At 39.5% G+C, this 26,258-nt stretch overlaps 1 protein-coding gene across 1 annotated transcript in view; it reads right to left on the bottom strand.

The window, feature by feature from the left end:
- The window catches only part of NALCN (sodium leak channel, non-selective), a 247,593-nt gene that overhangs the window by 103,356 nt on the left and 117,979 nt on the right, over positions 1-26,258 (bottom strand). The window contains exons 11-13 of the mRNA XM_064440627.1: positions 16,739-16,870; positions 7,580-7,747; positions 2,624-2,815 (exon numbers count right to left, since the gene is read on the bottom strand). Of these exons, the coding sequence (XP_064296697.1) occupies positions 2,624-2,815; positions 7,580-7,747; positions 16,739-16,870 (492 nt within the window). The remainder of the gene's footprint in view (positions 1-2,623; positions 2,816-7,579; positions 7,748-16,738; positions 16,871-26,258) is intronic.

Here is a 26,258-nt window from a genome sequence, read left to right as displayed (position 1 = left end):
AGAAATAACAACATGTTTTGTTTTCCATGCAATGATTTTTTAAAATTTCTTAGTGGCCATCTTGCACCAATGCCTTTGAAAAGACATCCCTCCCTTCCTTCCTTCTTTGCGGGGCCCAGCTGCTCCCTGTCCTTCTCATGGCTCAGTATGCACAGCCCAAGAAGACGTGCAAAAATAGAGATGGTGGATTGATTAAAACCAGTATAGCAAACATCTATATTTTTATACTTAGTATTAGAGAGAAAGCCAGTCCATTTGGGAAGCTGCGATGGCCAAAAGAAGGGTAAAATTTGTAGCCATGGCAACACTGAGCTTGTGCCTATTGACTGTTGTCAGGAAACCATGTGAAAACATGCAATTTAGAGGCATTAGCAAAAGGAGGAGGTCTACTTGTTCCAAAACCCATACTGTGTCTTCTTATAAAGCACTTATATTTTCAAAATGATTTTAGGTTTTGTCTGTTTCAGAGTCGAAAGCACTTTAATGTACAAGCTCAAAATCTAGCCTCTGGTGTGCTTTTTTTAGTGTGCTTGTCTTCTCTATTTTTATAATGGAAAAAGTCCATAGCAACAGTACTGGCCATTTTAGGTTTGCTCTTCTTTGGGGGAAAGCCCCTAAAAATTACTTGTAGCAAAATCTGCTGGTGCAGACCTTACACCATCTCCTACATTATATAGTAATGCAAGTATTTCTTCAGTCACATTTTGAAAATAAAACATTCCAAGCAAACCTCAAATTGCACATTTTATAACTGTCATATTGTAAACTGATTCAGTGGTCTTTACTCAGAGCAGATAACATCAGTGGGAATCCCCCAATCCCCCCTCCTTCAGAGGGACACCCTCACTCACACCATCAGTAACAATTTTTGAGCACAAAATTGTCACTTACCCTATTACCCTATGAAGAGATGTTTCATTAGAAAACTAGAAAATGAAACCACATACTATATACTTCGGAAGCATTCATAATGAGATGAATATGTATACAAATAAACAATAAGTAAAAAACAAGGAAATACTTTTGCTTCTGGCTGTCATATGAAAAGTATTACAAAATATTTCAATTCAATATTGTAGGAACACTCCTTTATTAGTGGTAACACGTCTTCTGTTATTCCAAAACTTAAGTCAGAAAATAGAAAACAAGTTTGGATATTTTCTGGTTGTAAAAAACCTGTATAATTTACTGGAGCAGATATTTTCTCACTCTTCAAACATGTATTTAAGTGTATACATCTATCTGTTAAAAATCAATATGATAGTTCTTATTGAGGCCTAAAGGGCCTCAGCTTGAAATATCCAAAATAACTTAAAACTTTACTAACATCTTGACATATTTGGGCAATGTTTTCCTGCAAGAGGATCTTTCTCAGCCACTTGCACCCCATCTAGTTAAAACATGCAGGTGATTGTAAATCTGTCTTAATTTAATTATACTCCAATAATTCTTTAGGAATGTCATTGCCATCTTGCATAAAGAATAAAAATAATTCTAAAACTAAATTCCATGATGATTTCAGACTTGCAGTTGGAAGGATTTTTCAGAAGTTATACATGGGAGTTGGGCATACAATATGGTGGTACTATCACTCAATTTAGAGACAGAGGCCTGACTTCATTAGAAAAGCTTAAGTTTTATTATATTCTTTTTGCTTTCTTCAGCATTTATAAATGAATTATACTGAATTCTTAATGAGCCTACTGGCTGCTTTTCTAAGCATGTTTTCTGAAATAGAAAGCTTGGTGTTACATTATTCCCTGTGGGGTGGTATTTTTTGTCTTGCATTTGATGGCTAGCTTCCCATACATCAAGCCCAGGTTGATAATTACAAATTGTTGCCTAGACATTTTGTTTGCTAAATGCATGACCCTTGAGGCTGTCTTATTCATTCTTATTTAATTGTTCCAACCAATGCACTTTCACTGAAATAGATACATTGGATAACCAAGCTGGAATGACAGAAACAAATAAATTGTGACTGGAACCAATCCATGTACACTCAGCCCAATCCATTATTAAAGAAATAGCAGTATTTTCATTCAGAACAGTGTGCTTCAATAAATACATTAGCTCCAATTTCCACTGATTTTCAATGTTCTGTTCTAAATTAACGCAATGCCCATAAATATCCATTATTTATATCCCACAGGCAAATACTTGTTTTGTCAGTGCAGACAGGTTTTAAAACAAGCATTCCTGTACAAATCGGGAACAACCACTTCCATAATATGAAGACATAAATCATGTGTAGACATGTGTTATATGCATTTTGTGTCTAATATTCACAATTGCGCACATGAATCCTCTTTCTGTAGCATGCTAGACTACGATTATGCCATATGCTTTGTTGTGTCATCATCAGGGTGCATACATAAAATTTCTCTATGTTCTCTCAAAGACACAAACAGAAGACCTAACCCAAAGAAAGACAAACTTCACTCCCGAAGGGCTACAGGAAGACAGTTACACACAGAAAATAAAATTCTTTTACCTATGCATACGGAGATAAACTGCTCCATGGTTCTTAGAAGGAAAGGAAGACTGCTGCTAATATAATAACAAATATGATATATCAATGATAAGAATAACAAGCAATAAGTTTGATGCTTTTTATACTTGCCCGTGGAAAGGTTGTAAATCTATCCAGTTCTTCCACAAAGCAGAACATCTGTAAACTGATTGCTGACATTACAATTAAAAGGCTGGCAGTAAATACCACCAAACTCCCAAGTTTTTTTCCTGGTCCAAATATTTTATACACGAAATCCTCCAAAGCAGGAGAAATCTTTATCAGCCGAACTACTCTAAGAACCTGCAAAGAAAGAGAAAATAGAATTTTATTAGTTATCTGATTATTACATTAACCAACAACTTTTCACAGGATCAGAGACTTCAAGGCCAAAAAGGGACTCGCAGCATTTTAGCCCAGTAAATATCAGGTCGCCACCACTCGTAATAGACCACAAGTTGTGTGTTAGGTTAAGAACACAAGCCCTGGTCAAGCTCTGTCTGTACTTCTCCTGGCCTGACTGGAGATTTGTTTCAGCTAGTAACAGCAGTTACCTAATGACCAGGTAACTGTTAACCTACTTTGTCTTTTGCTTAGCTTTTTACAGTCGTGTGGTGTAATGCTTATTGTTACATGTTTCTTTTTTTTCCAACATATAGTAATAACAAGCTGTAATTTTACATAGAATGAACTATCTATGACCCTTTCATAAAACGCAGCACTGAGGTGTACAGGCATGTGATGACAGCAGAGGCCTTGACAGTACAGGCACGGGAGGATACTCAAGGACCCCCAGGCTACAATCAACTTGCCAATCACCAACAGTCATCACAGAAATGCAATTGGGTAAAGCTGGTTTTGGTGGAAAGGAGGGGACAAAGACATAGGCAAAACACACCACAGACAGTAAGCCTGAAGGTAATGTGGAATTACAGACCAATGAAGGTTTATAGTGTGTTACCAAACATAAGAATGGCTTCAGGGAGAGGTCAAAATGTATCAGTCTAGATTTAGCAACTGAGAATCTATTGCAGTGCTGGGTAAATTGCTCCAGTTTGATTATCACCACTGTTAAAAATTCATACTTATTCCAAATGGACACAGTCCAGAACAGTCTTTGAAGAAAGCTCTGCTTTGAGCAGCAGGCTAGATGAGATGACTTTGAGAGGTCACTTCCAACCTAGATTTTTATATGACTCTATATTCTTTGTTACACCAGGTAACATATTCACATAAAGAATTGCTAACTCTTCCACAAGTCATCTTTGATTTCAGTGACCCAAGACAAAACTGCTTGGCATTGTGTACTGTACAACCTAAGAAGTTTGGTAATCAACATATTTTTCTATTTCATACTATACACCACAAGGGAAATTTTGGGTGGCATTTCTCAATATCAGAGGAAATGGCATTGTGTGCCACCGATATATTTGACACCTCTCAGTATTAGTAGTGGTGGCTGAATTGTGACTGTGCATGGAACTCCTGACCCATTCACTGCTGACTCTACCTTGGAAAAGCTGCTGACAGCTCTGATCCTCCTATTTCTGCCAGTCATGGTGGCACAAACAGTGATATAAGATCAGTATCAACAAGAGGCAGTGGCAGCCACAGCAGTTGCTAGAGACAACAGACAGGAGCACATGAGGCAAACGAGATTCTGCAGTTCTTACGAAGAAAAAGAGTCTCCAGCCCAAGGTATTGCCTATATTACCACAGGAATCATATTGAAACTGAAAGGTAGGAATTACAGTGCAATTATAGGCTGACTTGGTGTACAAGTCAAACACAATTACTGTGCGGCTTTTGGAGAGAAAATAAGTTTGACAAAAAGCTATGGTAGTTGTTTGCAGAAGGACTTCACTGCACATTGTAGCTTGCTAATAATGTACACCCTTGCATTTTGCATGAAATTTATCTCCCTAGCTATCCATCAGGTACGCAGAATATGCTAGTCATCTAGGCTCTACTGTCAAAGAAGGGAGAGAGAGAGAAAGTCAACTCAAGAGAGCAACTTATTCCAAACACACACCAGACCCCTTGTGTCAGATGGGGCAGGCCTTCACTGTCTTCAGTAGTTAAAAAGGGTCCTACATACAGAAGTTACACTAGACACCTTAATTTTCACAAAATTAGAACAAGGTGAGATAAGGTCCTTTCTTTCACATTGCTACCATGATCACATCATATATGATCTGAGTACATGAAACTGGTTACCAGGACAATGACAGACAGTGAGATGAGTGAGATTTACAAGTACTATGAACATATAAACATGGTGGCTTCTTACAAGATCTCCTTGCAGTGTTAATTCTAGCTCTGGTCCCATTAATACTAGTTTTGACACTGACCCCAGTAAGATTTCATGCCAGTCAGTATTCTGAGCTGTGTTTTAGATAAACTCTATTATCTGACTTACTTTTTTTCCCCTTCCTTAGGGGAACTTCAATTGACCTTTAAGCAACACACTAATCTTATTGATACTACCTGTTTTTTTTCATTTATTTTCATTAGGTGACAAACTGAATCTAGCAAAAGTACACTCTAATGAACATTTATGCATTCTATGTAATCAGATCACAAATTGCATTAAATTTAAGAGCTGTAGAAGGTGCACTAGTTGGATTCAATATAAAAATACGTTAAAAACCAAATCAAAATGAAAAATACAAAAGAGAAACCACAGCTTTGTTCCAAAGAATGGCTGCATCTCCTAAAAGGGACAATATTTATTAAGAAAATGACTTAGCAATATTTTCCCCAAGTACAAATACAATACCATCCCTTCAGCCCAGCATAGGCCAAATACTGTTTAAATCTCTCCCTTTTATGCTGGTTCATTACAGATTTCTGCAATAACTTGCAAATTGTGTCATTTCTCCACTGATTTTGTGTTCTATAGATTACAGCCATGGAATGGTGCTTTGCTGTATTCTTTTGCAGACAGCTTTGCAAAGTGTTTTGAATGAATGTACAACAAATGCAAGAAAGATAGCCGGGAGGGTGGACAGTAGCCAATGTGGTGAAGAGCAAAGGATGTGTTGGCAAAAGGTAAAGATAAAGACCACTGTATAATGCAGACCGAAATACATGCTAAAGAAGACTAGATAAGCCAAACTATATTTCTGGTTGCTATTCTGGAATGTGTCAAATATGACTTCTATTTTCAGTAATCTGTTTTGTTGGCTGACAAGAAACACATTTAACTTGTCATCATTAATGCCTAAAGACCTGGAAATCTGCCTGATGTCAAGACGTACCCATGTGAAAAGGACTTTTTGACCTTGGTTGATTTGAAAAGGTGTTATCTAGCTTGCCCAGAAGCTTAATTGTGGGGGAATACGGTGCGTACCTCCCTTACACACTGACGTCAAAGGTGAAGTATTTTCCAACCTTACTGTCATTTGCCTCTTAGGGGATTTTGATTGCAAAATACAACCCAAATCTTTCAGTGTAGCAGGTGGTTCTGCTTGTAAAATGTATGTGTCTCATGTATTTTGGGAAAAAAAAAAACCACATCCTGACATTTTCTGTCATAAAAGCTAGCACTTAAAAAAAAAAAAACAAACCAAAACTAACACCACCACCCCCGACCCGTGAAACAAATTAATTCCATTAAAAATAAAAGACATTATTTTATTATCAACATCTGGCTACATTTTAATTATACTTTCAATCCTATGAGTTAGTGATGATGTGACCTATTTAGTACAACATGTTCACAATTTACACTAAAAATTCCTAGAAAGAAATCATCAGATGTAAGTGGACTCTGCCCCAATAAATACAAACCAACTATTAACTAAGTTGCTGACTGCTACTACTGAAAGCTCCCAGCTAAGTTTCCTGTGTGCTTTTGACACAATGGCATGCTCCTGATAGATCATCCTTTCTTGCAGGTTAGAATATCATTCCACATTGAATAACAACATTTGACATATTTGGACAGCAAAATCAGAGCTACCACCATCTAAAAGCCTTCAAATGATACCAGGTGAAAGCAAAATAGAATTTGTCATTGTGAAAGCTTTCTTGAGAAGGTTAGTAGAGCCATTTAGAAAAAATACAGGATGGCATTTGCAGAAGTCTGAAAAGGCCATCATACTTCAACCCACACTTGGGGACAGTTCTCCCCCCCATACTGTACTCACTTGATTACAATATGTGTCGTTAATCACATTTATTGACAGGACTCTGTCTGACGATTTATTTGCCTTTATTGATTACTGATTATTCACCATGCCAATCCATTGCTGAATAATGGACAGATGTGAATCGTTCAATTTTTTTTTTTTAGAAAATCCTTTTCTTTATCACTGTAGAATATAGCACATTATAAAGAATCTCAGTGCTTTCTCCCAAAACTGGAGAAACCCTAAGCACTTCAAGAAGGATGAATGGGGAATTGGTCAGACTGGCTGACAGAGGAAGAATCAGAAGTCTGAATTAATCAATCTTTCTTTGTCTCTCCTTCCTGCTCTTCCCCAAAGTAAAAATGTAGCAGAAGTCTCAATAAACATACCTTCTTCTAGATAAGGAATGGTTGGAGACCTATAAAAGCAAACACTATGATGATTCTGGAGGAATGACCTCAGAAGACCCACAATAACTGGAGCAGAGAGAAACTCTTAGGTGTGTGACTGCCACAGAGATGAAAATTTGGAGAAGCAACAGCAAGCATACCGAGGCCTCAGGCACAGAAGCCAGCAAAGCAGTGGTGGACACTACAGGAAGGTGATGCTGTAAACAGCTGTATGCAAGCTCAAGGCTGAATGAAGGACAGTGAATAAACGAATCCAGAACATACTGAACAGTGTAGCTCAGATAAGAAATTGGAGTTACTGAAAACAGAAAGGTCTTCTCAGCAAGAAGAATCCTATTTCTGTAAATCCATCCAGTAAACATAGGTAAGAGCAGACATATTTGTTATTTTAAAGATATTCTCAAAATGAGTCAATATTGTGAGAATATCAGTTGTCTGAGAATGCAGGTAAATGAGAGCAAAATGTTGATGGGTAATGTTTTTAATTGGTATATAGGGTAAAATGGAAAGGTAGCTGATCATACCTGAAAATATGTAAACTGAGAGTGATAGAGGTCTGGATAAATATGAAGAGTGGTTCCAATTACAAGCAGCAACTCAAACTTGTGAAGAGATGAGCTGATGTATCCTGTGAAACCCAAACACCAGATCTTCAGGAGAGCTTCTAAATCAAACAGAACTGTAAAAGCAACCTAGACAAATACATAAAACAAGAAAGATGTGTTCAAAACACTGAGTTAAATCAATAAGTTTCTATGTCACTACGTCTATCAAGGTTTTGTATGGCAAAAATAAAGACAAACACTCATACTGTAAGCAGAAAAAACAATGAATAATATATTTCCTCATATTGGCTCATATTCTTCCTCAAAATGTAGACTTTATGAAATTTGCTGAAGTTTCAACACAGACATGTAGATTCCACAATTTGGAAGGCATGAAATTGTAAACCCATCCAGTTGACCTTTCACTTCCTGTATACAGATGGAAAGGAAAAAGCTGATAAGACTTTTTTTCAAAATGTGAAGCAAGACATATGAGCTGCCTCAAGAATTTTAAGACATCTGAGGAACAAAGCAAAATTTAGAGATTTCTTGTTTGAAAATTGCTACTTCCATTTTCTAAAACATCCATAGTACAACAGGTGAAACAGTAGAAAAGGGGTGAAGGTGCTTAAGCATCAAAACAAATTTGCAAAAAGAGGAAATTCAAACTCAGTCCCTGACCGGTAAATTTTCACAGTTTTAAAAAGAGATGGTGTTAAAGAAGTTGAGCAAAGAGAGTAAGGTGGGAAGTTACAGGGGAATAATTCTACCTGTAGGCATTGGATGACCGTGGAATTCTTCCAGAGGCCTCTCCTGAAATATTTCCACACTAAAATGCATGATGTTCAGCTTGATAAACGGGAGACAATTTTGCATAGGTTTACATTTTCAAAATTTATTTTCTCTTTCTTCTCTCACTACCAAAAATCCTGCTGGCTAGACATACTTCTTCCTCACCTGTCTTCTTAATTTACCACTGTATACACTCCTTCACTTCCCAGCTGTCAGAAAACCCAATGGAAAATATGTTTTCTCTTTGACTCAGCAATTTTCCTCTCTGACCCTTTACACACTTTAGGGCTTAAAAGAGACACTGAAATAGCATTAGGTGGCATCTATATACAACTAATACTTTCAAAGTGCTGTGCAAACATTAACAAAATACAAGTCAAGCTTCCTTAGAGCGAAAGCGTTACTAGTCTTTTAAGATGGAAAGATTAACTGACTGTGGGCCATAAGGTTTACTGGAGTTGGCAGGGAATAACAAAGTTAGAAAATAAGATTTTAATCCTGAATCTGATAGTGACAATCTCTGCGATGCTGCCTTACTTACATTATTTAAAATTTAAACTCTCCAGTCCATCAAAAATACATTTATCAACATGAAAGAGGGGGTTTTGTGATAGCTAAATAAAATTTCACATATTTTATGTGTACAGGACTGTCACACGCAGGAGTGGAGGTGGAAATTAAACACTGATGTTTATGTCCTATGTTTATTCCCCTAGTTCACACAGCTGTTTAGGAGCAGTGCCACCAGCTATATTATATGACTTCCTCATGGCATGCAAAAGAGTTATCAGGCTTCAAATGTCCTGTGAATGATTAAATCAATGTGAAATGCTTCAGGGCACTCAAAAACTTTCTTTACATTAGGAAAGCAATACTACTAATAAATAATTGTGTGATTTCAGACATACAATGATCCATGCACACAGTGTAGGGACATTTTCATGCTCATATTCCTGAATGTATCTGGCCAGTTTTTCAGCCCTTGTTCTGGTAGCTCAAAGAGCTCAAGGAGAACAACGAGCCAAGTTTCAAGAAAATACACGTTTACATTAAAATCTCTACCTGAAACACAAGGAAAATGTTCTATCAAAAATTTTAAAATGAAACCTCACTTTTAAAGGAAAAAACATCTAATTGAGTCCTGAAAGAATAAGGAGGCAAATTAGGAAAAACGGAGCAGTGGGTAGAAAGCAGCTGGAATTCAGCTTCAAAGCAGGTGGAATAACAATGGCATTTAAATACACACACACACGTACATACTTCACAGCACACAGACTTCCTATTAGGACAAGAACGAACAAATACGATGTTAAGTGTATTTTAATTTATTCTAAAAATGTGTGGGCGGGATCATTTGCATTTTACATGCTTGTCAAATGAATTCAAACCACTAGTACTTAAAAATGTATCAAATGGTTTGCATAACATCTGATTACATTTATACACCTGTCTTCCTGCTGACAGAGCTTGCATTTTTTTCCTTCCTTGTACTTAATTGCAGGAGAAAATTCAAAATAACTGACTAGAACTCTTTGTTAGGTGTGAAATGTAATACAATTTTATAGACGTTTTTAAAATTGTAATCACTCCTTTCATTGCTGTAGAGGCAGGGGAAAGGCAAACTGACATAAGAAGCCAGAGCAGACCCACACAGAAAAGGCAGGTGTAACACATGAGCAGCCACGCTCCACCAGGTTGCCAGTTTTGCTTTGGGGAGGCCATAGATGAGCTTCCACAGTTGGGCTGCTTCTCTGAGGGCTACCTCCCATTCGGTCACCTGCAAGTTTTATGGTACTAATGCTGCCTTCAGCAACATTAACTTATACCAGTAGCCCCTGAATGTTTTTTTGCAGAGGCAGAGCTCAGTATAGGCCAACACCCAACAGTGACAGACCCAGTTCATTTTCTTTGTAACTGTGGCTTACTTGAAAGGTTATAGAGCTGTTAGGAAAGACAAGAGTTCTTCTGAGCAGCATCACTGGGATTAAGGGCACAAACTTCCAGTGCTTCCCTTGCTACCAGATTTGAAACAGCACTCAATCTTTCCTTCAGCCAGGGCAGGGCAAAGGCTACACAAAAGCAGCAGTGCAAGGGGACAGACTGCAAGAGGAACCTAGGAGGAAGTGTGTAGGAGCACCTGTTTTTGAACTCTGATTTTCAGACCCTCTAAAGTAGTGTTTGTAGGAATCTCAGAAGTCTCCAATAAGCCTTCTAGTCTGTAACCTCTTTTAATGGAAGACAATGTGGCAGTTGCATATAAAAACAAACATCCATTGATACCATTAAGTCGGCAAATATAAGAACCCTCTAAACCTCTGTAGGTTTAGTCTGTCACTATTCTGTCTAGGTATTGAGCAGGTAACATCAACATCCTCAATAACAATTACCAAAGTGAGTTTGAAGCTCTGTTCTTTCCAGGTTCTCATATACTGCGTTGGGGTTTTGAGTCATCCTGCTAAAAGTCTGGTTTTTCTTAGTCTGCGGGGCTGATGTACATAAGTTGAAATGCTCATCAGAACCTTGTATTTGCTACTGGGTATACAAAATTATGCAGCTGATGGGATCTGCGTTTAGAACTAATTTCTGTCTTTTACCTTTTTGTCTTACCTTTCCCTCATTTTCTCTTGAGTCTGTCTTCTCTTTCCAACAAAGAAAACACTGTTTTTTTCTGGGTACTGGGTATCTACTATTGTGTTGCAGAAGGTAAAGGCAGGGACTGGGAGAATGAAGAACCAGCCACGGTAGGAGAAGATCAGGTCTGAGACTATCTAAGGAACCTGAAGGTGCACAAGGCCATGGGATCTGATGAGATGCATCTGAGTGTTCTGAGGGAACTGGCAGATGAAGTTGCTAAGCCCCTACCAATCATATCTGAGAATTCATGTCAGTCTGGTGAAGTTCCCACTGACTTGAAAAGCCAAAACATAATACCCATTTTTAAAAAGGGAAAAAAGGAAGACCTGGGGAACTACAGTCTAGTCAGTCTCACCTCTGTGCCTGGCACAGATGGAGCAGATCCTCCTGGAAACTATGCTAAGGCACATGGAAAATATGATGATTGGTGACAGCCAACATGGCTTCACTAAGGACAATTGTGTCTGACAAATTTGATGGCCTTCTATGACGGGGTTACAGCATTGGTGGAAAAGGGAAGAGCGACTGACATCATCTACCTGGACTTGTGCTAAGCATTTGACAGTGTCCCACACAACATCCTTGTCTCTAAATTGGAGAGACACGGATTTGACGGGTGGACCACTCAGTGGATAAGGAATTGGCTGGATGGTTGCACTCAAAGAGTTGCAGTCAATGGCTCAATGTCCAAGTGGAGACCAGTAACGAGTGATGTTTCTCAGAGGTCAGTATTGGGACTGGCACTATTTAACACCTTTGTTGGTGACATGGTGTTGTGGTTTAGCCAGCAGCTCAGCCCCACACAGCCGCTCGCTCACTCCCCACCAGCAGGATGGGGGAGAGAATCAGAAGGGTAACAGTGAGAAAGCTCGTGGGTTGAGATAAGAACAGTTTAATAATTAAAATAAAACAATAATAACAACAACAATAATGCAATGAAAAGGAAAATAACAAGAGAGAGGTGAAACCCACGGTGGGGGGAAGGGGGAATGAACAACAAAAACAAACCACATGCGACGCAGCCCCTCACCACCCACCGACCCGACGCCGCCAGTCCCCGAGCTGCAACCGCCCCCCCATGCACCAATTGCCCCCATTAATGTACTGGTCGTGGCATCACATGGTGTGGAACGAACACCCCATTGGCCAGTCGGGGTCACCTGTCTGGGCTGTGGCCCCGCCCCCCCAGCCTCCCGCCCACGTGGCAGAGCGCGGGAAGCTGGAAAGGTCCCTCACTGCTACAGGAGCTACTTAGCAACACTGAGCCACTACTTAACAGCAACTAAAGCATCACTGTGCCATCATCATTTTACCAGTTACAGTGAAGCAAATTAACTCTATCCCAGCCAAAACCAGCACACAAGGACAGTGGGACTGAGTGCACCCTCAGCAAGTTTACACCAGTCTGTGTGGTGTGGTGGTACACACTGGAGGGAATGGGTGTCATCAAGAGGGACTTTGACAGGCATGAGAGGTGGGCCCATGCGAACCTCTTGAAGTTCAACAAGGCCAAGTGCAAGGTCCCACACATGGGTTGGGGCAATCCCAAGCACAAATACAGGATGGGGGGAGAATGGATCGAGAGCAGCCCTGAGGAGAAGGACTTGTGGGTGTTGGCTGATAAGAAGCTCAACATGACCTGGCCATGTGTGCTTGCAGCCCAGAATGCTGCATCAAAAGAAGCGTGACCAGCAGGTTGAGGGAGGTGCTTCTCCCCTTCCACTCCACTCTCATGAGACCCCACCCGGACTACTGCACTGGGGCCCCCAACATAAGAAGGACATCAACCTGTTGGAGAGAGTCCAGAGGAGGGCCACAAAGATGATCAGAGGGCTGGAGCACCTCTCCTACGAAGACAGGCTGAGAGAGTTGGCATTGTTCAGCCTCAAGAAGAGAAGGCTGTGGGAAGACCTTATAGCAGCCTTCCAGTACCTGAAGGGGGTGGGCCTACAAGAAAGCTAGAGAGGGAGTTTTTACAAGGGCATGTAGTGATAGGACAAGCAGTAATGGCTTTAAACTAAAAGAGGCCAGATTTAGACCAGACATAAGGAAGAAATTCTTCACTATGAGTGTGGTGAGACACTGGAACATACTGCCCCAAAAAGTTGTGGATGCCCCATTCCTGGAAGTGTTCAAGGCCAGGTTTGATGGGGTTTTGAGCAACCTGATCTAGGGGAAGGTGTCCCTGCCCACAGCAGGGGGGCTGGAACTAGATGATTTTTAAAGTGTTTTCCAATCCAAACCATTATATGATTCTATTATTCTATCTAGGTAACTTCACTCAGATCTGTCTATTGAATTTAAATGGATGTATGTCTACAGTTCAAGGCCACTAAAACATGTGGTCCATAGAATGGACTGAGTGAGCTATTTTATTAGATCATGTCTGCTCCTAAGGCCAGCAGCTTCCAAGATGACTTATTGAAAATGTATCAGAAATCCAGATATGTCTGCTGTAATCTGTCTGGCTATTTCCTTTAGCAAAGTGAAGCCCCAATGCTATGTACAGCTCAAGTAAGCTCCCTCTGAAGGGAGAGGTTTCTGCAGCCTAGTCTAACAGAAAATACAGAGCAACAGCAGTGTACCCTGCTCCAAGCACCCTGCTCCTGACCAAGGAAACAAACAAGCCACTGTGGAATAATCCACACTATTTGAGTATTCAGCCTCTTCAAGGCTCTTAAAAACAATTTATTTGTACGCCCTGTGCTGCAAAGAACAAGTTTCACAATAACCAAGTAGGAAATGACACCAGCTTATCAATTTCTCCTCTCTCCCAGGATTTCTTTTACTCTTCTGCTCTTCTATGACTGTACTTCATACCTCCTCTTGTAAGATACTAGAGGTTTGTTCTTGTTTTTTACAGTGTTTCTAGTAAAAGCATCACAGGTAAAAAAAAAAAAGAAAACCAACAAATGGACGTCAAAAGAGTATGCCCTACAAATAAATAAAATACCTTTCTCTATTCCAAACTAATTTACCTTACATACTTAGAGATGTAAACATGTAGAATGTTAACAAATGAGTTTTCTGACAACCTCCCCACTAATAGATCAATAATCTAAGCTATGCAGAGACAGAAAAATATATTTTTATTTATTTAAAAGAAAACCAGACATCGCTTATAGGACAGAATTATAATATACTAGTACACATCATGTACTCATCTTGCATTATTAAACCCTGGCAAGTATTTCTGTTGGAAAAAATCCCCAAACCTTACATTTGAAATAGATGTTGAAGACAGCATTTCTAGCACTGATTAATAAAAGCATAATTATACTATATGTTCAGTGCCAAAACAGAAATAGCACATGCAGCGTTTCCTATTTTGAATATAAATAGAATTAATGTTGTTTTGTTAAGAATCTAGGCTCTGCTTGCTGTATCCTGGGCAAAAAGCAAAAATGCCTACCATGAAAAGATCATGATCTCGGGCTTTAAGGCTGTCTTAATTATTTGTTTCTGGCCTAGGATACTGTACTGGTTTTAGGTGGGATAGAGTTAATTTTCTTCACAGTAGCTAGTATGGGCTATGTTTTGGATTTGTGATGAAAACCATGTTGATAACTTAGGGATGTTTTAGATACTGCTGAGCAGGGCTTACACACAGTCAAGGCCTTTTCTGCTTCTCACCCCACCCCACCAGCGAGCAGGCTGGGGGTGCACAAGGAGTTCGGAGGGGACAGAGCTGGGACAGCTGACCCCAACTGACCAAAGGGATATTCCATACCATACGATGTCATGCTCAGCATATAAAGCTTGGGGAAGAAGGAAGGGAGGATGTTCAGAGTGATGGCATTTGTCCTCCTAAGTAACTGTTATGTGTGATGGAGCCCTGCTTTCATGGCTGAACACCTGCCTGCCCATGGGAAGCAGTGAATGAACTCCTTATGTTGCTTTGCTTGCACACGCAGCTTTTGTTTTACCTATTATACTGCCTTTATCTCAACCCATGAGTTGTCTCACTTCTATTCTGCTGATTCTGTCCCCATCCCACTGGGGGAGAGCGAGCGAGCAGCTGTGTGGGGCTGAGCTGCCTGCCAGGGTTAAACCGTGACGGAGATTAAAATGAGTTTCCCTGTCCTCACTTCTATTGTCAAATATGTGGGGGGTGTCAGAAGAGCACCCAGCATTGCTTGGTTTTATTCTGATGTCTTATTCCCAGGGTCATACTCTTTCACATTCATGTTGTTTTTTGAATATGCTCAAAACTTGAAATAAAATAAAGATAATAGATTTCACAATTTGTCTTGTAATTGTTGGCTGGGCCAACATTGAATCAATGTTCATACAAACTGCAGCTATCTCCAGTGGCATGAGAGACAGCAGAGCATGATGCAGCACTGATGTCTCTACAGTCTGCACTTTTTCAAGTGTTTGGACTCTGGTGCTACCTTCAACTTTTCTTTGATTTCATTTTTGTCCCAGCACTGGTGAAGTGTCAACTAAGGTAAATTAAAAAAATGGGTATCTACTCAACCTCCTTTACAAAAGGAAGATTCATAAAGCATCATAATGTTACAGACTAAAGGGTTTAAAGATGGGTGCTTGAGCCTGACTTTCAAGTGTATTTAGACATTTAAAATCCCAAGAGTACAAATCATCAAACTTTTTGACTTGTAATTCCTCTGCCATTGGTATTTCTTTGTTACTCCTATTACAAGGCAATATCAATGGCAGAGGAATCACAAGGAATATACTGTTATCATGCACTCTAGCCTAAGAATGTCCCTTCTGTCTCCAAAGAAGGACTGTGTAATTATTGAAGCCAGGGAAACTGCAGTAACGATAAAGCTAGACATGTGCCTAATCCAGGCAACTGTAATCAACACTTTCAGAGAACTGATCTCAGTGAATTTCAGCACTGGTGGCTTTATACTTAGCTAAAGTGACAATTCACAGTGCCTATGGAAATAAGTATTTTTAATAAAGAATGACACAATACTGATTTCACTCTTGATTCAGGAAAAACAAATATCTATTTGAAGCTATGCCTGTACATTAGTGCCAAAGACTTCAAGTATTTTTTTAACTGAATTAAGTAGTACTAAAAAGACACATAGGCAAGGTTCTAGTATCTTTAGTGCATGCTCTACAGTAAAATCCTTGACCAGTTAATGACTCAGGCAGGCTCCCTGCCAGAATGTCACTTATAAAGAAACTTTTTACCTCCACTTCACTGCTTCAGGAGCACAGCCTCCTCCTTCATTGAATTAATGACTGAATAGCTCTTTTTTTTTTCTTTTGCAGAGTGGTCTTGAGGTTACTAAAGCCAGGTTATTTGCAACCCTATTTTGGTTATGCTTAAGGACCTTCTTGCAGCTAAGTATAGGTTGAATAAAGATGATTTAGGAAGGAATACTATATTCTTTAAATACAGTGTTTTGTTATTTTTTTAAAGTTAAATTCTTCTGGATGTTACACTCTTGCTACAGAAAGATAGCAACTCAGCAGCCATGTATTGCCTGCAGATGTTATACTTAAGCCTCAGCTCATTACTACTGACATTTTGTTTCAGGAAATTACCTTTCAAAAGGTTGTAAGATAGGGCTGTCAGCCTTTGTGAGACAGAGGAACTTGAACAAGTTAGCAAAGAATTCTTGGAATGCTTAAGGGAATAAAAAAATTATATACTAAAATGTGCTTGACATTCACATTTTCTGCTTTAGCTTATCTTGAAAAATATCCAGATAGTCTTTTCAGCATACTCACCTCAGCTAGGTAAAATTCATCGTATTGCCTCTTAAAATTTTCTCCTTTGTAGTAGTTACTAGCAGCAACAATCACATCTACAGCCACCATGCTTAGTATGAACATATGAAACACAGATGACCTCATCATTTTCTGCAAAAGAAAAAGAAAATTTTATCATCAAAATGAGTCAAACCACATGCATTATGAAGCTTTATTACACTGTCAAAACACATTCTACTATAATAATATGTTTTTATAAAGCTTTTTAACATTATTTTAAATTTTAAAAAATATATTCTAGTATATTGGTTCAACTGGTTTGTATGTGCAAGTTGGTGGTTTTTTTACTTTTCAGTTTTTTATTTGCCAATTGACTACTATTGCCTACTTACCGAAGGCTTATCATTTAATATGATATCCATTGCTTCAGTAAACTGTACTTCTAACTACTCAATTGCCTGTGGTTAATACTCCTTCATTATGATTTATTCATGCAGATCTTAATGACTTATTTTTCAGGAACAAGTAACATCAATTCTATCTTGTGCATTGCTTTTGCTTAAGAAAGATAAATAATATGGGATTCATCTGAAGTCAAACTATTGCCTAAAAGTTTAAAACATATCTACATATAATAGGTATGCACATCTGGGACAATGAACTGTGAAGTACTTCACAGATAATTCACTTATCTGTGCTCTTAATGCTTTGTGTCACTGCTGCTGCAATCGCACAAGAGAAAAGAGAAATGGAGGCACGCAGCACTGGCCAGGAGTCTACATCCATGCGTTGCCAAAACAGTAGTGATAGAAGGTATGCCAGAAGTTCAAAGAACTAAATTCTAGGCCCCCACCACAGAGAGCATGGACTTATGATTTACCCTGAAAACTTAACCTCTACCCTTACTAGGCCAGCCATACCTGTTCCAGTAGAAGCTAGAGTCAAACAGGCAGAATGTAGTGTTATTTTACATTAAACCATCTTTGAATGGAAGGCCACTAGTATCTACATTTTTAACAGTCTTTTCACAAGGAAGACAATTTATGTCTTTAATGTTTATTTGCAAACACAGCACAAGTAAGTTATGAACCATTAAGGTTCCTTGTGTTTGTATGTAAATTTAAGTTGTGTTCACATTGGAAAAGGCCATTTTTATTTGCTCCTCAGTTTATATGTAAAAGTGCCTGACAAAATTTCAGGAAAAATAAAACCCAAAATATAGAACTACTCTGCCTCTTCTCAACTTCCTCCTAACGACTCTGTGTGCCTGTACTGATTTATATTCACAAAATCACATAGAATCATAGAATTATTAAGGTTGGAAAAGACCTCTAGGATCATCAAGTCCAACCATCAACCCAATACCACCATGCCTCCTAAACTTTGCCCTGAAATCACATAATTATTTAGGTTGGAAGGGACCTCTTGAGATTATCTAGTATACCCCTGCCTGCTGAAGCAGAGTCAGCTAGAGCAGGGATTCCAGGACTGTGTCCAGTCAGGGTTTGAATATCTCAACAGATATCACAACCTGATTGTGCAACCTATTACACTGTTCAACCACCTTCACAGTGAATGAGTCTTTTCTTGCGTTCAGATGTTCAAAATTAGACAATGTCCCAGTGGCAGAAGAAAAATATGATCACAGAATCTCTAAGATTAGAATGGGCCTCTTGAGATCATCTAGTCCAACCCCTCTGCTCAAAGCAGTGCCACCTAGAGATGGTTGCTCAGGACCACATCCAGTCAGGTTTTGAATATCTCTAAGGATGGAAACTCTATAACCTGCCTGGACAACCTCATCCTGTGTTTTTACAGTGAAAGCTTTTTCTCTTGTTTAAATGGAATTTCTTGGTGTTTCAGTTTGTGCCCATTGTCGCTTATCCTACCACTGAATACTACTGAGAAGAGCCTGGCTCCATGTTCTTTACTTCCTCCCATCAGGTATTTTTCCATACTGATAACATCTCCTCCTGAGCTTTATTTTCTCCAGGCTAAACAGTTGCAGCTCTTTCAGTCCTTCCTCATACAAAATATGCTCCAGCCCCTTTATCACCTTTGTGACCCTCTGCTAGACTCAGTCCAGTATGTCCACATCTTTCTTGTGCTGAAAAGCCCAAAACTGGATAGAACACTCCGGATGGCCTCACCAGGCCTGAGTAGAGGGAGATCAGCTCTCCCAGCCTGCTGGCAATGCTCTAATTCTGCCCAGAAAGTTGTTGGTCTTCTTTGCCTCAAGAGCACACGGCTGGCTTATGTGCAACTTCTTGTCCCCCGGGACACCCAAGGTTTTTTCTGCTAAATTGCAGCTAGTTGGTGCCAAGCCTATACTACTATTCCTTCTTCAGTGTAGGACTGTGCTTCTCCCTTTGTTGAAAATCATAAGGTTCCTGTGTGGTCAGTTCCCTAGCCTATCAAGATGCCTCTGAATGGCAGCACAACCATCTGGTGTATCCAGCATTCCTCCCAGTTTTCCATCATTTGCAGACTTGTTGGAAGTGCACTCTGTGCCATCATCCAGATCATTAAGAGGGTGCTGATGAATCATGAATGGCCTTGCAATAACATTGGCCAGCTCCCTTAGCAATCATGGGTTCATCCCACCAGATTCCACAGACATCTGTATGTCCAATTTGTTTAAACGTTTCTTAACCTGATCATCTTCCACCAAGAGTAAGTCATCATGGTTCTAGACTTTCTCACAAGTCTCAGGGGCTTGGTGTTCCTGAAGGTCAGTCTTACTCATCAAGACAGAGGTGAAAAGGCATTGAGTACTTCAACCATTTCTATGTCACCAGGTCCCCTAAACCATTCAGCAGCAGGCCCACATTTTTCCTAGTCTTCCTTTCGCTGCTCTTAAATCTGTAGAAGCCCTTCTTGTTGCCGTCCATGCTCCTTGGCAGATTCAACTCCATGTGGGCTTTGGCTTTCCTAGCCCTATCCCTCTGCTCTCAGACAGAATCTTTGTATTCTGCGTGGGCCACCTGGCCCTGATTCCACCTCTTGTATGCTTCCTTTTTATTTTGAGTTTTGTCCAGATGTACTTATTCATCCATGTGGGCCTCCTGCCACATCTGCTTGATTTCCTGCACTTGGAAGGGGACCTTTTTTGAGCTTGGAGGAGGAGATCCTTAAAAATCAGCCAGTTCTTCTGGACCCTCTTATCTCAAAGACTGTACCTCATGGGATTCTTCCAAGCAGATACCGGAACATGAAAAAGTCTGCTCTCCTGAACACCAGGGTTGTGGTCCTGTCTTTTGGCTTTATTCCCTCCTTGCAGGATCCTGAACTCCACAATCTCATGGTCATTGCAACCAAGACTACCCCTGAACCTCACAGTCTGACCAGTTCCTCCTTGCTTGTATGAGGTCGAGCCAGAATACCTGCCCTCATCAGCTCACATGTGTTACCATCACTGCAATCGAGAAACCTGAATTGTTTCCTGCTGTGTTGTCCTTCTAGCAGACATCACAGTAAATTGCCCCAGGAGAACCCAGGCCTGTTAATGTGAAGATGTTATGGAAGAATGAAAAAATTAAGTAACACATATTTTTACATTTTAAAGATCTAATAACATGTTAGAAGATTCATATATACAGTTGTAAAATACTGTCTCAGTCTTCAGTGAGCTAAGGTTGTTATGTTGATAAAGAGTTGTCTACATTTACATTTTATGTTTAACGCTGCCTCGAGCTCAGGGACTTGACCAAGCTACTCGTCCTACTACTGGGCTTTTTTTGTGATCAAATTAGAACACAATATGGTATGTATGGGAAGCTGCAAGGACTAGCACTTGTTCAGGCTTTTAGCAAAACTTGTACCAGCCTACAGGAGGATTCATCCCCTGTTGAATTCCACTCATGTTTTAACATAGTTTGCTTAAATTGAAGCTGAGTGGAGACTAAGCACATATTTACAAGCATTCAGCTAACAGGACTGCCTGTCTCTTAACATCAGGACTTCTTGTGCAAATCACCGTTAGCACTGCAGACAGAAGACAGCCCAACCCTCCTCATGCAAGCTGACTTCCTTTTGATCCTAGCGGCGTAAAATGATTGTATATTCCAATCTAGAAATGGAGGCTTAGGAGATAAAGCCTGACAGTCAGAAATTTACAGAACAAGCCTGGGCTAAGAACAATGCCTAAAGTGCAGTGAAGTCACCAAAATGGAATGGCTACATGAGATCTTGGTTTTATTTTTATTCCACAAGACAAGCTATAAGAGTACTATAATTAAAGATAGGGCTACTGGCATCAATCATGCATTTTTGTCAGTGGTGTGATTCAAAACAGGTAGCATCGTATCTGTTACATTTCTATTTCACACAAGTTCTAAACAGATAGTTAGTCTCTCTGCCTATTTTACGCTGTGTTTTTAATAGTGTCAAAATTTCCTTCACAGTAACAAAGTATTCTGCCTCAGTTGTGAAAGGACTTGCTAAAAGAAACTAGTAATTGAGGCTGTAAAATGCACTTTTCTCTCCCTTCACAAAAAACAACAACAGGGAAGCAAAACGGTAATACAGGAAGAATAAAAATGTATAAACCGCCTTGGTATATATGTACGTACATGCATAATTTCTCATACAGTCCGTACCTTCGGACACTCATCAAAAGATTTTCCAGTGGTATATTTAATGCTGGGAAATAAATTACAATAACATAAATAATATCTTAATTGGAGTATGATTCAGTAAATTTCAATAAAGCTTCTTCTCAATTACTAAAGGTCGCCTTCCCACCTCAGCTGAACTGAAAGGAGATGATTTAGCTAACAGAGAGTATTATGTTGGCATAACACAATTCAACACCAAGATAATAAGGAAGGAGGTTCAGACAGGATACAAACTAGGCACAGGCTCCGTAGAAGCAGGAACAGCTGGCTGAGGCAGCAAATTAGGAGATGGTTGTGGCAGGCAATGTGAAAAGCAGCTAGTTGCTGGCAGAAAGACAGAGAGCCCATGGGGCCAGCAAGTTGGAGGTATCTGTGCAAATACACATGCACAGCAAGGACACTATGCTGAGGAGACCCAAAAAAGAAAATCACTGCTTTTAAATCCTGGGACTGGCCTGCTCATGGGGGACAGACTGGCATCTGTGTTTCTTAATTTTTTCTACAGCATGTCAGCATCTAGCTGCTCACTTGTCATGAATGCTATGCGTGATAAGCAGCTTTCCTTTTGGCCTCTCGGAGACAGACTGCAATATCCTTAGGAGATCAATCACAGTCCTCTAGCCCACACACCTACTGTGTTCAACTTCCCCCCCACTTTAATCTGTCTTAGTTTGTTCCTTCTGCACCACAGAATTTTAATTTGGATTTGTACCCTTGTAATGGTTCAACTGCACCTCTGCTGTAATGTTTGACCATGACAGTTCACTGTCTCTTTACATGTTTCTGTATTTCAAATGAGGTCTGAGAGAAAGCTGAATTTAGCCCACAGCACTTGCCCAAGCCTTAAAAATCATTTTGGATCACCGGATCAGCAGCGTGTCATTTGGATTACAGCCCTTTTCAGAGCACACAGCCATGGAAAATTCTCTGTGCAAACTTGAAAGAGGAGACATAATGCCAGTTTTTGTTCTTGTTTAATTTACTGACCTTTTTCAGCCCTCGGATGTGTGTTTCTTAAACTGTGTATGAATAAGATGAGAGAAATGTTCTGATGTTGCTGTCAGCCAGTTGCATGATGGGAAAATTGTGTCTAATATTAAATTGGACTTAAGATTAGCTGCGTTGAAGCAGTCTCAAGTGAAATTCCCTGTTGCTGCCATCAATCAGCTACAACAGTGAAGAATTTCTTATGTTTACTATGAATCACTTCTAATGCTGGCACCTGGCTTCATGCAGGATGACAATTCTCAGCGTCCAGGACACTGTGAAGAACGTGGATGGCACACCGCATTAAAGATGCAATGGCCATAAAAGCCAATACATGACAAACCATTAATGATCCAAATTCTTTCAGTGATCGGAAACACACAAAGGAGTTGAGGATTTGCTTAGTGCCTAGATGGGAATGTCATGAAAGCAGAAAAGACTTCTAAAATACTACTCATTTATTTAACATTAGGAATGTGGTTGTTACAGCTGAGGAACTCTAAATGAAGAATTGCATAATATCCTGGATTCTTCGAAAAGCTCAAGTAAGCAGTGACACTGGAATTGCTGACAGGAGGAGCCTACCTGGGTCACTTAGCCTTATGTGACTAAGTCTAAGTATGGTCTAAAGCAGTCTTCTGTCACTCCAGGAGTACCAGAATGGGGTACATGGCTCCAATACTCCTTCCACCTTCCTGCATGGCAGAGGGAGGATGAGTGACATGAATTGGCCTTTGTCAGCTCGCTGCCATGGAGAAAATCCGCAGCAGCTGCCACTTACACAGCCAGAGCCACAGACCTGGCTCAGGAAAGCAGTCACTAAGCAAACTAGAATAACTGAAGATGGAACTACGTTTTCTTAATTCTAAGTGCCTTTTTGAGGTTTGATGTGTACATCAGGTCATTCCCTGTACCACCATCCTTTATGTGGGATTTTTGTTTCAAGTCTATAATAGTTCTTGCTTACTAAGCAAGCAGGCAAGTGTTGCAAACTTCTAGGGTCTGACTGACTGACTTAGTAATAAAAGAACACATGGGCCATGTTACCCTGATATTACTAGCTCAAAACTGGCCGGGCTGGTAATGTTCAATATTACCATGTGAAACTTTGAAAGAGGTGTCTTTAAAGGGCTCAATGGTTTCATTCAGACCTACAGAAATTCAGACTGCATTTGACAATACTTAACACTCTTTGTAATGGTCTAAGAAAAAAAAAAAACCACGGACAAATTGGCTTGAAGAATAAAAAAATTACTGATGAAGCCCTCAAACTTATTAGTACTGAGGAAGACATGGTGAGAATTAGATATGAAGAAAAGCTCTGATTATTTTGGCTCTTTAGTGTGTGCATAATTGTCAGACAGGCAGGGTAGCTCTCAAAAGTACCAAACCGATTAATGAACAGTGTAAACATCATTTAACTAAAAGACTTGGATAATCGCTATATGGGTAAGCAGGTTTTTTCCTAATTTTGATACTCTTGAATTGTGTATTCATCAACACACCACTGCAGGAAAAATATGGTTGTGCCTGTACCTCTTTATATTTTAGATATACTTTAACACTTCATAAAACAATAGCATCTCCTCCTCCATGTTTTAATAGGATGGCTCAGGCAAGCTGCTTACTCCCTCTTCACCTTCATCAGCTTTTGCTGTTTGCCAAGAAAGCTAGGTCCTGCTAAAAGACTTCAGCCAAGCTTCCAGCTATGGCTGTTGAAAGACCTTATAATGGCTACATGATTATTGTGGTTAATTTTGTAACTATTGCTATAATGATATTGTAGGTTATTTGTACTCATGTCTGCATATGCCTACGGGAAGACCATCCTCTCTGGTAGCTAGAATAGATTTTGATTTTTTGAAATTGTTGTATAGATGTGTACAAAATAGTTGGGTCATATTTTGAAATAGTTATCACAAGTGAGAAGGTTACATTTGTGCTTCTCCAGTGTTTTTCACTTATGGGCCTGTTCCCGCCTAGATGACAGCACTGCAGTTGCATGAAGGCAAATATGACTACCAGCTTATTTCAGTGTACAGCACCACCACGACTTGTGGTGGTAGTACGTTCTGTAACTGCACTGCAAGCCTTATGGTACCTGATGAATTCTTAAAGTGCCATTAGCTGGGGTCATATGACTATCACAGAATACAGAACCCTTGTCCAGAAGACCTAAACAAACCATGACTCAAGTTCATTACAGCAGCATGGAAAACAGTAAGTCAAATAAAAAATGAACATTTATTGTGAGTAAATTATCTTTTTTTTTTTTTTTGGCAATTTCTTCAGAGCTTGGACCACAACTTCTGAATACATTTAGATGGTTCATAGGTTTTATACAACACAGCCAGTTTAAGTTGTATGCATAGAATTCATACCACTAAGAAAGTAACATGGGAAACAAGTCACTCAAGGTGCTAGCCAATATAGATTTCACACTGAAAGAAAAAGACATCACATGCTTCCTGGAACAAGACTAGAAATAGCCAAGAAAACTCGACTTCTGGGATTCTGTGCAACATGATTTCTAAGAGCCACTGAGCAAAGATTCAGTCTTAACCTAAAGAAAAGGACAAGTTTTTGATCCCGTACAGGTTTAGTATACTTGTGGTGTTTATTTTCCTTTTTTTTTTTTTACAAAGTGCTTGAAGATACCTTGACTATGAAAGGAGCTTTAGAAAATCACATTCTATACACTGCTAATCATAGATAATTCATAGCATGAATAGGATAAATTTGATTTTCATCTTGTTGGTTAATGGCCATCTGAGCAAGTACAAAATTGTAAAATTGCAGGAAATTTTCCCTTTTGTTTGCAGAACATTGTAGAGCATTTTACAAGCTGTGTAACTAATTTTCTATAAACCATTTTGCTTTCAACTTTGTGACTGCCTGACAAAGATATGCTTGTAAGGAGAATTTAGCAAAGTATTCTCATGCTCTGCAATCTGAACATTTCTGAAAATTATTAAGCATTAACCACAAATTTTAAGGGAACAGGCTTTTAATATCTTACATTGATGCAGTTATATATCAGTGTGGGACATTTAAAAACATTGAAAATCTGAGATATCATCTACTGTATTTGAGAGGAACTTCCAGATGCTAGATGCATTCAAGTGATGCAATTTCATTTAGGAAGCAAGGTAAAGGGAGAGTTTTTAATTAAGGATGTTAAAAGGGGTGGCTTTTAGACACTGCAGAGAAAATAAGTCAGCAGTCTCAGCTCAGACATTATTAACTTTGTGATGGCAGGGAGGCAGTGTTGGCTTTCCTATACAGGCTGCCTGTCCCAGTGCAATGAGAATAGGGTGATTGTTCACTACTTTAGGCTATAGAGACTTGCTTTAACATTCTTTATGATGGCAGAGAAACTTCTCAGGGTAGTAATGTAGTAGAGATGAATGTAAAGACTGTTTACGACCCATAGTCCAATGAAAAATCTCCTTGGAAACTCTAGTTACTTTAAGATTACTTTAGCATAGAGGACCTTTGTTACCAGTTGCAGGAGATAATACAGAAGGTATGGTGATATTTAAGGAAGCACAAGGCTTCCCCAAAAAATAAATAACATCATAACTCTTGCAAATTTTAAAATATGCAATTGGAAAACCTTTCCATAAATGTTATCTGGCTGCAGCAGAGGTGACCCTGGCCTGGCAGAAAGAGCAGCATAGACAGTAATCTATCCTGGCTTGAAAAATATTTTATGCATTTCACATTAGTGTGCTTCTGTTTCCACCTTCTACCTAATCTGATTAGGTAAAACTCAAGGTAGGCACTGTATTGAACTATGTGTTTTTACAGGGCTTCCCACTACGCAGCCTCAAAATACGCTGGAAATTGGACTATTACTGAATAATGGCAACATTTCAGGACATGCAAATACATACTCTGATAGGCAAGCAGGGTCCTGCTTTTTGTGCAATCAC

Source organism: Phalacrocorax carbo, chromosome 1, assembly GCF_963921805.1.
Source record: "Phalacrocorax carbo chromosome 1, bPhaCar2.1, whole genome shotgun sequence".
In the NCBI taxonomy this organism is placed as follows: Eukaryota; Metazoa; Chordata; class Aves; order Suliformes; family Phalacrocoracidae; genus Phalacrocorax; species Phalacrocorax carbo.
Note: the sequence above shows the minus strand (reverse complement) of the source record. Positions and strands in the feature narration are given on the sequence as shown.